At 33.2% G+C, this 15,216-nt stretch overlaps 1 protein-coding gene across 1 annotated transcript in view; it reads right to left on the bottom strand.

Moving 5' to 3' along the window:
* STXBP5L (syntaxin binding protein 5 like) overlaps positions 1 to 15,216 on the bottom strand; it is a 404,610-nt gene that overhangs the window by 182,979 nt on the left and 206,415 nt on the right. Inside the window, exons 8-9 of the mRNA XM_034659194.1 lie at positions 12,909 to 12,992; positions 7,547 to 7,670 (exon numbers count right to left, since the gene is read on the bottom strand). Coding sequence (XP_034515085.1) covers positions 7,547 to 7,670; positions 12,909 to 12,992 — 208 coding nt within the window. The remainder of the gene's footprint in view (positions 1 to 7,546; positions 7,671 to 12,908; positions 12,993 to 15,216) is intronic.

Below are 15,216 nucleotides of genomic sequence, written 5' to 3'. Positions count from 1 at the left end.
AAGGCAAACGCTAAACCACTGTGCCACCCAGGCGCCCCTAAAGATAGAATTTTAAAAGCAGCAAGAGAGAAGCAACCAGTTATGTACAAAGGAAGCCCCAAAAAGCTATCAAGTGATTTACAGCAGAAACTTTGCAGACCAGAATAAAGTGGCATGATACATTCAAAGTGCTGAAAAGAAAAAACCCACAACCAAGAATACTCTATCCAGCAAAGTTATCATTCGGAATTGAAGGAGAAATAAAGAATTTCCCAAAGAAAAGTTAAAGGACCATGACCACTAAAATGACCTTGCAATAAATGCTAAAGGAACTTCTTTAAGTGGAAAAGAAAAGGCCATAACTAGGAGAAAATCACAAAAGGAAAAAAATGTCATGAGTAAAAGGAAACATACAGTAAAGGTAATAGAGCAATCACTTATAAAGCTAGTTTGAAGGTTAAAAGGAAAAAGTAATACAGTTAATTATATCTAAGAAATTAGTTAAGGGGTGCACAAGATGTAATTATGATAAGATATATATAAGGGAGATATAAAATAAAGTTCTTTTAGAATAATAAAGTTCTTTTAGGGAGAAATAAAATACTTTTAGAATGTATTCACACTTAAGTGACCATCAAATTAATATATACTTCAATATACTTAGAATGTTATATATGAAACTCACAAACCAAAAACCTATAATACATACACAAGAAATAACAAGAAAGAAAACCAATCATAACACTAAAGAAAGATACCAATTACAAAGGAGCAAGAGAAAAAGAAAGAAACAGAGAACTACAAAACCACCAGAAAGCAATTGACAAAATGGCAACAGTACCTACCCATCAATAATTACTTTAAATGTAAATGGTCTAATGCCCTCATCAAAAGACACAGGGTAGTGGACTAAAAAAAAAAAATACGAGATCAGCCCATCTATATGCTGCTTACAAAAGACTCACTTCAGACCTAAAGACACATACAGACTTAAAGTGAAAGGATGGAAAAAGATGAGGAAATGAAAGTAAAAAAACNCTAAAGACACATACAGACTTAAAGTGAAAGGATGGAAAAAGATGAGGAAATGAAAGTAAAAAAACAAAAAAAACAAAAAACGGGTTAACAATAATATCAAAATTGGTTTTTTTCTTTAAAAAGATTTTATTTAATTATTTGACAGAGAAAGAGAGAGCATAGCAGGGGGACCAGCAGGCAAAGGGAGAGGGAGAAGTAGGCTTGCCAAGCAGGAGCCCGATGTGGGGCTTAATCCCAAGATCCTGGGATCATGACCTAAGCTGAAGGCAGACGTTTAACTGACTGAGCCACCCAGGCACCCCAAACAAAATAGACTTTAAAACAAAAACTATAACAAGAGACAAAGAAGGGGACTATGCAATGATAAAGGGGTTAATACAATAAGAGGATATAACAGTTGTAAATATCTATGCAGCCAACACTGGAGCACCCAGATACATAAAACAAAAATATTTACAGATGTAAAGGGAGAAATTGACAGTAATACAATAATAGTAGAGGTCTATAACACACCACTTACATCAATGGATAGATTAGGCAGAAAATCAACAAGGAAATGGTGTCTTTGAATGGCTTAACAGAAATATGCAGCACATTCCATCCCAAAACAACAGAATGCACATTCTGTTCAAGTGTACATGAAACATTCTCCAAGATAGATCACATGTTAAGCTACAAGACAAGTCTCAATAAATTTAAGATTATTGATATATCAAACATCCTTTTTTTTTTAAAAATTTTATCTATTCTTTTGACAGAGATAGAGACAGCCAACAAGAGAGGGAACACAAGCAGGGGGAGTGGGAGAGGAAGAAGCAGGCTCATAGTGGAGGAGCCTGATGTGGGGCTCGATCCCATAACGCTGGGATCACGCCCTGAGCCGAAGGCAGACGCTTAACCGCTGTGCCACCCAGGGGCCCCCAAACATCCTTTTTGACAACAACAATATGAAGCCACAAGATAATCACAGGAAGAAAAAATGGAAAAACCCAAACACAAGGAGGCTACCAACATTCTACTAACAACCAATGGGTCAATGAAGAAATCAAATAGAATAATCAAAGAATACGTGGGGGCACCAGGGTGGCTCAGTTGGTTAAGCGTCAGACTCTTGATTTTGGCTCAGGTCATGATCTCAGGGTTTTGAGATGGGCCCTCACGCTGCGCTTTGTCCTGGGTATGGAGCCTGCTGGGAATTCTCAGTCTTCCCCTCCCTCTGCCCCTACCCCCCACTCATGCTTGTACTCTCTCTAAAAAAAAAAAAAGTGGAGAGGAATAAAAATGAAAACACAATGGTCCAAATCTTGGGTGCAGTGAAAACAGTTCTAAGCAGGAAATTTAGAGCAATACAGGCCTACCTCAAGAAACAAAAATAATCTCCAATAAACAATCCAATCCTATATCTAAAAAGACTAGAGGGGCGCCTGGGTAGCACAGTCGTTAAGCGTCTGCCTTCAGCTCAGGGCGTGATCCCGGCGTTCTGGGATCGAGTCCCACATCAGGCTCTTCTGCAATGAGCCTGCTTCTTCCTCTCCCACTCCCCCTGCCTGTGTTCCCTCTCTCGCTGGCTGTCTCTCTGTCAAGTAAATAAATAAAAAATCTTTAAAAAAAAATAAATAAAATAAAAAAATAAAAAGACTAGAAAATAAGAACAAAGCCCAAAGTTAGTAAAAGGAAGAGAATAATAAAGATAACAGCAGAAATAAATAAGACTTAAAAATCAACAGAAAAATCAATGAAACAAAAATTGTTTCTTTGAAAGGATAAACAAAATTGATAAACCTTTAGTCAGACTCAACAAAACGAAAAAAGGGTAGATCCAAATAAATAAAATCAGAAATTAAAGAGGAAAAAATAACAGCTGAAACTGAAGAAATACAGAGGATTATAAGAAACTACCAAAAAAATTATATGTCAATAAAGTAGACAACTTTGAAAAAATGAATAAATTCCTAGGAACATAGAAACTTACAAAATTGAATCAGGAAGAAATAGAAAATCTGAACAGATCAACTACTAGTACTGAAATTCAACAGGCAATCGAAAAACTTCCAACACACAAAAGTCCACATCCAGATTGAGTCACAGGTGAATTCTACCAAACATTTGAAGAAGAGTTAATATCTATTCTTCTCAAACTATTCCAAAAGATAGAAGAAAAAGGAAAGCTTCTAAATACATTCTATGAGGTCAGCCACATCCTGATAACAAAAAGAAAAAGACACTACAAAAAAGAAAACTATAGGGCAAGATCCCTGATGAACACAGATGCAAAACTCCTCAACAAAATATTAGCAAACTGCATTCAACAATATTTTAAAAGGATCACTCACCATAATCAAGTGCAATTTATTCCAGGGATGCAAGGATGGTTCAATATTTGCAAATCACTCAATGTTATATCACATTAACAAAATGAAGGATAAAAATGATATGATCATCTCAATAGATGCACAAAAAGTATTTGATAAATTTCAACATCCATTCATGATGAAAACTCTTAACAAATGAGCTTAGAGGGAATATACCTCAACATTAAAAATCAATATATAACAAAACCTGCAGGTGACATCATACTCAATGGTGAAGAACTCAGAGCTTTTCCTCTAAGATCAGGAACAAGACAAGGCCGTCCATGCTTGCCAGTTTTTAACACAGAACTAGAAGTCCTGGCTGCAGCAATCAGACAAGAAGAAGAAATAAAGGAATCCAAACTGGGATAGGAACTATCACTATTTGCAGATGCCATGACAGAAAATCCTATCTGAAATAAAAATAACTTAAGGGTTTAATAGCTGAATGAAAATTACAGAGGAAAAGAGCAGTTAAACTGATGATAGATCAATGGGAATTATCCAATTTGAAATTCAGAGGAAAAAATGATTAACAACAACAACAAAAAAGAGAGGCTCAGAAACTTGTGAAGCAATACCAAAAATTCTACCAGACAGTTAACTGGTGTCCCAGAAAGAGAGGTAGAGAGAGGCTGGAGCAGAAAATAATATTTGAAAAAATAAAAGCCTAAAATTTTCCTTAGTTTTATGAAAGATATAAATTTCTAAATGTAAGAAGCTCTGCAGCTCAGTAGAACCCTGAACAGAATGAACTTGAAGAAAACAAATGGCATATCATAGCCAAATTGTTGAAAATAAAAGTTACAAAAATTTTGAAAGCAGCCAGGGGAAAATGACACATTACACACAGGGGAACCAAAAGGCAAACACCACACATTTCTTACTCAGAATCTATGTAAGCCAGAAAACAGTGGAATATTTTAAAAGTGGGCAGCACCTTAAAAACAACATACACACAAACTGTGAACCCAGAAATCTACATCTAGCAAAAATGTCCCTCGAGAATAAAAGCAAAAAAGAGGAATTTTTAGATAAAGGAAAGCTAAGTGAAACACTAGATGATGTTTCTGTATCTTCAAGAACAAATGAAATTATAAAAATTCATAAGTATAAAATTATAAGAGAAATTATAAATAAGAGAAAATACAAAAGAATATATTCTTTCTAATTAAAAAAACACTTAAGACTACTTAAAGCAAAACTTATAACAATGTATTTAGAAGTAATACATATAACTATTGCAAAAGTAAATAAATATATATGATTGTGAAGCTTCTACATTTTTTTTGGTGAAGTGCTAGAATGTTAACTCTAATAGACTGTGAAAAGTTAGGAAAAGTATACTGTAATCCCTAAGGTAACTGACAAAAAAAAGTCTGAAGATAAAATGCCTACATGTAAATTAAAATGGAATCCTAATAAAAACTTTCAAATAATCCAGAAGGCAAAAAGGGGAGAAAAAGGGAACAGGAACAAAAAAAAAAAAAAAAGACTGGACCAACAGAAAACAAATAGTAACTTGGTATACTTAAATCCAATTCCATTAGTACTTACATTTAATATTAATAGGCTGAACACTCCTACTAAATGTTCTAAAACTGAATAAAAAAGACCTGACTATATGCTCTCTATGGAAAACCTAATGGATGCCTAAAAATTAAGCCTCAAAAATACATGAAACAAAAAGGACAGAAACAAAGTGAAGAGTAAATAATTCTGTAATTGTTAGGAAATTTTAATACCACTCTCAGAAATTGATAGCACTAGTCAAATATCAGTAAAATCAGAGGATCTGATTAATGCTATCAATCACCTTGACCTACTTGATTTATAAAGCATATAAACCAGAAATGAACAAAATTACAGGGAAAAATCATAATAATAGATATTTTTAACTTACCTCTCTCAAAATTGAAAAATCAAACAATAAAAACTAAGGAAAGATTTACAGTACAAAGAAAACACAATTTCAAGTTTGACCTTTGTGTAACAGGAAATGTACATTCTTCTCAAGCATGCTTGCAACTTCATGGTAATTGTGTATGTCTAATGTAAAGCAAATCACATTAAATTTTGTAGAACTAATATCATGTCACATTCTCTGACTACAATTAATTTAAAAATCTATAACAACATATTTTTAGAAATTTGAAAACAAATGTCTAACTATAGGTCAAAGGAAAATTATAATAGAAATTAGAAAATACCTCAAACTGAATAATGAAAATTATACATTTTTAATAAGATCAATATCAAAATTTACAGGATACTACTTAGAGAAATTTTTATTTTCTAAAATAAAAATAGCTGAAATGAAATGTAACAGAATGAACCTGAAGAATATGTCAAAATCACTGATGTTTGCTTCAAATCAGGGTAAGGCAGCAGGAATTTAATCTGCTCTATATATTAGAGACACAGATGCTGATGTTTTCAACAACCTGTGAACAGAATTTCTTCTCTTTCAACAGGAAAACAGAATTACAGTTGACCCTTGAACAACACAGGTTTGAACTATGTGGGTCCACTTGTACATAGTTTTTTTTTAAGTTTTTATTCAAATTCTAGTTAGTTAACATATAGTGTAATATTAGTTTCAGGTGTACAAGCTACTCTGGAAAGCAATATGGAATCTCCTCGAAAAATTAAAAATAGAACTACCCTACAGTCCAGCAATTACGTTACTAGGTATTTAGCCAAAGAATACAAAAATACTAATTCAAAGGAATATATTTTTTAAAATAAATACAGTATAGTACAGTATTTTTTCTTCCTATTACTTTCATAATAATATTTTCTTTTTTCTAGCTTACTTAATTGTAAGAATACAGTATATGATACACATAACATATGAAATACGTGTTAATTGACTGTGTTTATCAGTTAGGCTTCTAATCAACAGTAGGCTGTTAGTAGATAAGTTCTGGAGGAGTCAAAAGTTATTTCAACTGCATGAGGATCAATGCCCCATCCCCCATATTGTTCAAGGGTCAACTGTATAGAAAACAGCCCAAACTGATAAATATGGATATGGTGAAACATATGAAAGGATCAAATATCCAATCAAGCCAAAAAGAACTTGTACAGAAGTTGACTGTTGAGAAGAACAGAAGTAGAAAATTTATGCATAAATCATATTATACACATACAAATAAAAGGCATAAGGAATGGGAGTAGGGGGTGGGAAGAGGAAGTAAACTCATCATAGAAACAAATAATTCTTCCTGAGTGGGACGTATAGCAAACACCTGTCCAAGGTTTCCATAATGGCAATCTTTAAATGAAGCATCTCAAACTAAGTGCATAAAAGCAAAGTAACCTCTAAAGCCGTTAGGTTAAGTGCTGTAATAATTTAATCATTTAAAGGTGGAGCATGCAACAAAAAAGGGCATGGTACAAAAAAGGGCAGACCAACACAAGATGAAATAATTTCATCTTGTGATTTATGGGTCACCAATTATAAAAGAATACTAAATTTTATAAATGTGATGCTATAATAAATGCTGAGAAACTAGAAAATAGAATGTGTTTGATTAACTGCTAGGTTTCGACCTCACTATTCTTACAAACAACCAATGGTATAAGGAAAATATGGAACGCAGATCATCACTAATATTAGCAGAAATAATATGGTCATTTGAATAAAAGATATTCATTCACTTGAACTTTTTATTCTTTCCAGTTAGGTAGACAGGTAGAACGTAAACCTTAAATACCTCCTTTTGATAAGGAAGATAATAAGAAATACAATCCACAGTAAAAACCATAATTCTTATATTTGATGGAATCAAATGGTAGAAATGGAAATAAATGACAGAATCTAGAAAATGACAAACTATAAAACAGTATAGGAATTAAGTCTGAAAGTCAGATCTATATAATGCCTTTCTCACTACCTCCTTAACCCTGAAGACTGCTTCAGATACATCAATCATCCATTATCCAATTTTTGGTTGGAAAGGTCTCTATATAAGTATCACAAAGTAGGAAAGTGGATAAACAGGGAGAAGGGAAGTATAGAAAGTTTGGGGTATAATGTGGGGATCTGAAGGAGATACAAAGAGGTATTTAGAATCAGAGCTATATCCTATCACTTTCTTCCAAACACACTGATACCACCTTCAGGTCAAGGCGCTGTATCTCCAGAGTTTATTTCTTTTGAAAATACACCTTACCATGTGGAATTGTGGTCTGGAAAGGACGACTTGGGCTTTTCAGGTTCCATAAGGTCAAGCTACCATCTGAATGGCTGCACATGAATTGTTTGCCCTCATGATGCCAATCAATTGAATGAATAGCCTAATGAAATAGCAATTAAAAACAAGTAGAGGGGGGAAAAAGTCGATACGTTATAGCATTCTATATTCCAAAGGAAAAATATTCTGAGATAAAATTATAGCAACAATACTTAAGAAACATACATAATTTTTCTGACCCAGATCATACCAGCTTCGGTTTCAATCCTCTGTAGGCTTACAGAAGACTACAAAAACTCATCTCCTGAGATAAAGAAAAGTTGTACATTTCATAATATCATTATAGCCTAGATCTTTTTGTTGTAAATTCTATGTCCTCCCTGTATCCTATATGATCCTTGGAAAATTATTTACATAGAAGTAAAAGCAAGGTTGTCAGAAGATAATTTCTGGAAAGGTAGAGGCTTACTTCCACTTAAAGTAGCCAATTTAAATAATTTACATTAAGAGCTATCATCTGAGGGCTTACTATGTGCAAGACCCCTTGGCAAAGTGTTTATATTAACTCTATTAATTTTATAAAGCAGGTATTTTTTTCCAATTTGCACATGGTGAAATAGGCCTACAGAAAGTGATATACATGCTCAGGTCACACAATTCAAAGCCAAGGTCTATCTAACTACGAAACCCATATTCTCAATCACTTTACCATATTGCCCCTAACATACACTATTTAATTTAACTTGGCAATTTAGGGTTTAAGCAAGAAGGGTTCAAAATGTTTTTATAAGTTTACTCTGAAGATGTGAATTACATAAAATTTAAAAGTATTCCATTTTCATACATTGTTTTTTTCCCCAGTGGTAACACAGTGCCTTGCATAGATACTCAATATCTGTTGAATGAATAATCAATGTCATCACATATTTCCACACTTTGTATTCTTTCTAAATCATAAAGTTTATATGGCCTTTTAATAATGTGCTAATCACAATGAGAGAAGCTCCAGTAGGCATAAAAGCTGAATAGATGTATACAACATTACCCTTTACTTAAAGGAACTTTTAAAACTGCAAGATAGGGAAGACTGAAATAATGAATATTAATAATAATTGATTGGAACTTCTAACATTTAGTTTTTATGTATATATACGATATACTAACCTAAGATATGTGTGTTTAAAACTATTATTTGTTTTCTTGGGGCGCCTGGGTGGCACAGTGGTTAAGCGTCTGCCTTCGGCTCAGGGCGTGATCCCGGCGTTATGGGATCGAGCCCCACATCAGGCTCCTCCGCTATGAGCCTGCTTCTCCCTCTCCCTCTCCCACTCCCCCTGCTTGCGTTCCCTCTCTCGCTGGCTGTCTCTATCTCTGTCAAATAAATAAATAAAATCTTTAAAAAAAACTATTATTTGTTTTCTAAATAATAAATATTATTAGAGTTACAGATACTTGATGGCTAGAGTAATCATTAGACATATCATAAAGGATGTAGGATATGAGCCATACCTCAAGATCAGTAAGATAAGTAAGATTTAATTAAATGAAACAGATAACATGAAACCTTGGGCTTATGCTTCTCTCATTCTGGTCTTCATTAGTAGGTAAAGACTTTTTTTTTCTTTTTTGCCAGGGTTCAGTAGAGACAGAAATAAAACACTTTTGTCATCTTCTTTGCTTATTCCCACTTCTGTAGGTGGCTAAAGGGAAATGACACTTCAGGCTTCTTCTGTGTGTTAACTCGATGAACCTCAGTCAATTTAAAGTTCTCTCAGACTGCTTTGCTACGGATGGTGTGGGCAGAGAATCTCCAGCCCTAACCCTTCTTCCTATCTTACTGAATTTCTAACTACTAGAGAAGACAAACAGAAAAATCACAGCTACAGCACAAAAACAAAATAAGTACCATAAAAGAAGTATACTTATTCTACAAAAGAGTAAGCACATAAAACCAGCTTGTTATTAGAGTGTCAAACAGTGTATTACTGAAGAGCTGGCATTTGAATATATATAATGGATAAGTACCCAATTCTTTTAATTTCATTATATCTTATTCCTTTCTAAAAAATAACTTTAAGGGTTTACTAAAAACAAATGAAAAAAAAAAAAACGAATGCAATGCAACTAATTCAAGAAGACTTTTAAAAGATAGAAAATAAAATGTGGATGTTAAAACACTAGCTGGCTTGGTCAACTCAGTAGCTGTGATCGAGTTTCTCTAAAGCAAAAAAGAAAAAAGAAACCCAAAAAGCTGGGTACCAATATGAAAAAAGGAAAAAACAGCAGCTACTCAAGGAATTGAAAGGCTATCTTCATATCAAACTCTGAGGGTTTTCTCTGTGAGAGATTATTTAGAAATATTGATGTAATAAAATAAAAATTTCACAGCTAATATGTAAATTCATATAGTTATTTCTGAAAATTATCTGGGATTTACAAAACAAAACTTTCAATTCATCCATGGCTATTATAAAAATTATAAAAAAATTATAAAAATTCAAGGGGCTACTTTGGTAGTTTTACAGTGGCTAAAAAGTTAATAGGATTTTGATATGCAACAGAGGAAAGAAGGGAGTTCATCATAAAGAATTAGCTGGAGCAAAGGCTTGAAGGTAGGAAATAATATGTTTAGGAGACAGTAATGTCTGAAGTGTGAGGCGTGTATAGAAGGATACATTGCATTAAACTAAAGGGAAAAGGTAACATCAGGGCTTTGAATCTCACGTAAAGGAATAAAGACTCTGTATTGGTGATAATTGGGAGCCATTCAAAGGTTCTGAAGTAGATAATTACATGATCTATGTCTTAAAATGATAGTGAAGATATACTGAAAAGGTAAGATATCAGAGGAAATGCAATTAGTTAAAAGGCTACCATAGTCTTTTAGGCAAAACATAACAACCTAGACTAGAACATTGAATGTGGGAATGAAAAAAGAGAAGAAATGAATGACAGACAATATAAAAACAGAATCAAGAGACTACAAAACTGATAGCATATGATATATAGAGAAGAAAGGATCAAATATGTCCCTCAGGGTTACAAACGAATAAATTATCAAAATTTAAAAACTGAAAAAGAGAACACAGAACAAGGTTTAGGTCTTTAAGTATAAATTCAGTGCCAATGAGATATTTATCTAGGCTTATGCAATGGATTGTTAGATATATGGATCAAGAGGTCAGGAGAAAGGTAAGGGTAAGAGATACAAGGATTTTAAATTTATTAGAATTAATTTTGAAATGATGGGAGAAGATATAAATGTAAACTAGAGGTGAAATGAAGAGAGTGAAGACATAAAATCCTGAAGAGTATCTATAATTTAAAGGAAGGCTGGGGCGCCTGGGTGGCACAGTGGTTAAGCGTCTGCCTTCAGCTCAGGGCGTGATCCCAGTGTTATGGGATCGAGCCCCACATCAGGCTCCTCCACTATGAGCCTGCTTCTTCCTCTCTCACTCCTCCTGCTTGTGTTCCCTCTCTTGCTGGCTGTCTCTATCTCTGTCAAATAAATAAATAAAATCTTTTAAAAAAAATAAAGGAAGGCTAAGGAAAGAATCAGTGACGGAGAAAGGAAGGGTGAAAAATGAGGTAGAAAGACAAAAACAAGGGAAGAAACCATTATAGGAAGGAGAGGCTGATGTAAAGCCACAGGTTTAATGAGGAACATAAAAGATTATGAAGGGGTCACTATGTATAGTAGTCAAGAGATCATTGATGACTTATTAGAAACCACTTCATAATAGTATTAAGAATTATTTCCAAATATGAGAGGTAAAGTTTTAAAAGTTTGGCAGTAAAACAGTATATATAACTATCTCCATTAAAATGATAGGATATATAATTATGCATCAAAGTAAATAGATTATATGCATATATACATGTATATGTATAAGTCAATATTTAAAATTATTTCTTGGTATAAAGTAGGTATAGTGTAGTACTCTACTTAAACATTGCTAATACTTATTTAAACACTTCATTGCAAAATTACTTTGGCTCACTTTTTAAGGTTAGAAGTCTACAATGTTTTAGGCCAAAAAAAAAAAATACTAGCTGATTTATCATTTCCTCTAGATTTCCTTTTTAGATGACCTACTCTTTCCAACTGGCTAAATACTCATAATATTTATACTCTTATCTAGCTAGTAGTCTTGAGAGAGGAAGCAATATCTAATCTCATCTTTGAATTCTGTGTATTTAATAAAAGAAATATCTAGCTTAGCTCCCTAAGACCTTCTTTCCTTATGATTCAAGATGCCCTAGAAGTTGATCACAAAGAACATAATTGTAAGACATTACCTGCCAGAGTATTTTTCACCAATCATGACCAAATTACCCAGTTGCTATATCATTTACCACTGAACTCTTTGTCACTATGAGAAGTATTTTGTATATACCATAAAATCTTAGTTTGCCAGAACTATTAAGAAACGAATTGGGGGTGTGTATAGTTATGAGATACCCAAAAGCGTATATCTTTAAGCAGCAAAACTTAAAAATTCAACTGTTATGAGGGGATGGGAGGTAGCACACAAAGAAATGTGTTGTTTTTTAAAAATTTTTTCTGTTTATATCAGTGTTGTCTTAAATTCTTCTGCATTCTTCTAAGTGCAGGTGATACAAGATAATGATTATTGACCTGTATTTTCTTCTTCTCTCTCCCTACTCTACCATTTTTAAAGTTGAGTTGAGAGCTTACATAATCACTTTTATTCCCAAAACTACAAGAGGTAATTACCCTTTTTCACTTTTTGCCCCAGCCTATCTTCACATTAACTTCGTCTGAAGGGGGAAATCCTTAATGGCCTAGAATGAATCTTTGAACAACTAAAGTAAAAACCTAATCAAATTTCAACTATGTACAATAAAACACACTTTAAGATCTTACCCTTATTATTAAGTATTACTATTTACAAAATCAATCTTTATTCTGAGAAGGCAAGTATTATATGATAAGTCCTTTTGAACTGACCTCAAATTTTCTGCCACAGAAAAAGAATTTTCTTAGAAAGATGTGAATAGTGTTTTTAGAGATCTTAAGGACACTGAGGCAATACATAATAATCATGTAACCTAACAGAAGGAATAGGATAGGTAATAAGCATCAGTATATATTAAGATGCCAAAAAGGGCCCAAAAATAGTCAATCAGGGCAGAATTCTCATTCAGGAGAACAATTCAGAGTTGAAACTTGGGCAAATGCCAACAGGCAATATGAGACACTGGGTCAGACCCAAACAGTCACCCAATGATAAAAGTATGGTAATGTACAAAGCTTACAAGCAGAAAACAGGCACAAAGTCAAATATTATTTTCAGATATTTCAGTAGAAGCCACTTACCTCATCATAATAAACTCTCAGTTCAGCTCTTTTAGATTTCAAGTCCCAGAATACTACAGTACCATTTTCATAACCTATCAGCAGCTGGAAAATATTAGAATAATCATTTTTACAATTCTAACATTAATTTTAACTTGCTCCAAATAAAGTTTAATGTTAATACAATAAAGTCAAATCATACCACATAATACAATTTTATTTAGAATGCCAATTTTTCCAGAGCCTGAATATAGACTTCCTACATTAAAAAAAATGGCAAATAAACTCTACTTCAATAAATATTCACCAGTGAAATCGTCTTCATTCCCAAATTCCAAGAGAAATTGAGGGAACATGTGTATATATATATATATATATACATATATATATATATGAGTGTAAAAATAAATAAAATTGGAACAAAAGAAAAATGGGATAGAAAATAAAGATGAAATAAAGGATGCAATGGGATAAATTTAATAATCAATGAATATGCAATTCAGTCCTATGCACTTAAAAAGTATGGCCACAAATTTGGCTTCTAATTTCTTTATATCAAATCCTATTTTCTCTTTGACTTATGTCAGTATTCTAAACTGGTGATTTATGAACCCTCAGAAGTTCACAAAGGTATTCTAGAATACATCATTAAAAATGGTTGATATTTATTTATAAATCAATAAATAAGACAACAAAATACATGGTTTCATTTTAAAATAGAAGTGTTTGAGAACAGATTATGATTAATAGATGATCATATTCAAGACTCATTCAGTTAAATACTGCTAGCCATGCTGATGATTTTTATTAACATATAATTCCGAGTTATTATGTGTAGTTATATTTTGTTAAATTTACTCTATCATTTAAAAAATGGACAAAAAAGAGGCCAGTGTTCAAATAATGATAATATTGCCCACAAATCTGCCTTAAGATGATTTTCTTGAAATCCATTAGTAGTGTTTCTCTGATGGAAATTCTTATACAGTGCATAAAAATGTTTCAATAATTCCAAAACACTAGTGGTAAAAATAGAAATTAGAGTGGTGGTTATAAGCTACTCCTATACAGTATCCTGAGACCTAATCACTTACCTCAACATTTTATAACAGAACACAACAAATGACAAAAATGAATGAGCTAAACAGGAAATTTAAAAATTTTAACTAACAGGTCATGAAATCAATGTATATTTTTGAAGCTATAACATATTTAAAGATTTTATTTTTATTATTTTTTATCTTTATTTTTTTTTTAAGATTTTATTTATTTATGCGACAGAGAGACAGCCAGCAAGAGAGGGAACACAGCAGGGGAGCGGGAGAGGAAGAAGCAGGCTCCCAGCGGAGGAGCCCGGTGTGGGACTCGATCCCGTAACGCCAGGACCACGCCCTGAGCCGAAGGCAGACGCTTAACGACTGCGCTACCCAGGTACCCCCTATCTTTATTTTTTAACTAAAAAATTTTTGAGTATAGTTGATCTAGAATGTTACATTAGTTTCAGGTGTACAACATAGTGATTCAACTTCTGTGTTATTCTATATTCACCACAAGTGTAGCCACCATCTGTCACCATACAACTTTTTTATAGTATCATTGACTATATTTCCTATGCTGTGCCTTTTATTCCTGGAACTTGTTCATTCCATAACTGGAACGCTGTATCTCCCACTCCCCGTCACCCATTTTGCCCATTCCCTACCTCTTTCCCCTCTGGCAACCATCAATTTGTTCTCTGTACCTACAGATTCTGGTTTTTGTTAATTCATTTGGTTTTTTAGATTCCACATACGAGTAAAATCATATTTGTCTTTCTTAATGTGGTTTATTTCACTTAGCATAATACCCTATTGGTTTATCCATGCTGTCACAAAGGTAACAATCTCCTCCTTTTTTATGACTGCATAATGCTCCATTGTGTATATACACCACATCTTCCATATGCTTTTGTCTATTGATGGACACTTAGGTTGCTTCCATATCTTGGCTATTGTCAATAATATTGCAGTAAACATAGGGATGCATATATCTTTTTGAATTAGTGTTTTTGTTTTCTTTGGGTAAATACCCAGTGGCAGAATTATTGAATCATATGGTATATCTATTTTTAATTTTCAAAGGCAACCTATTGAATGGGAGAAGATGTTTGAAAATGATATATCTGATAAGGGGCTAATATCCAAAATATATAAAGAACTTATACAACTCAACACCAAAAAACAATCTGATTAATGGGCACCTGGGTGGCTCAGTTGGTTAAGTGTCTGCCTTTGGCTCAGGTCATGATCTTAGAAGTTCTAGGATAGAGCCCTGTGTCAGGCTCCCTGCT

The sequence above is a fragment of the Ailuropoda melanoleuca genome, chromosome 1, assembly GCF_002007445.2.
Source record: "Ailuropoda melanoleuca isolate Jingjing chromosome 1, ASM200744v2, whole genome shotgun sequence".
NCBI lineage: Eukaryota > Metazoa > Chordata > Mammalia > Carnivora > Ursidae > Ailuropoda > Ailuropoda melanoleuca.
The sequence above is the reverse complement of the archived record's forward strand: the minus strand, read 5'-3'. Positions and strand labels throughout refer to the sequence as shown.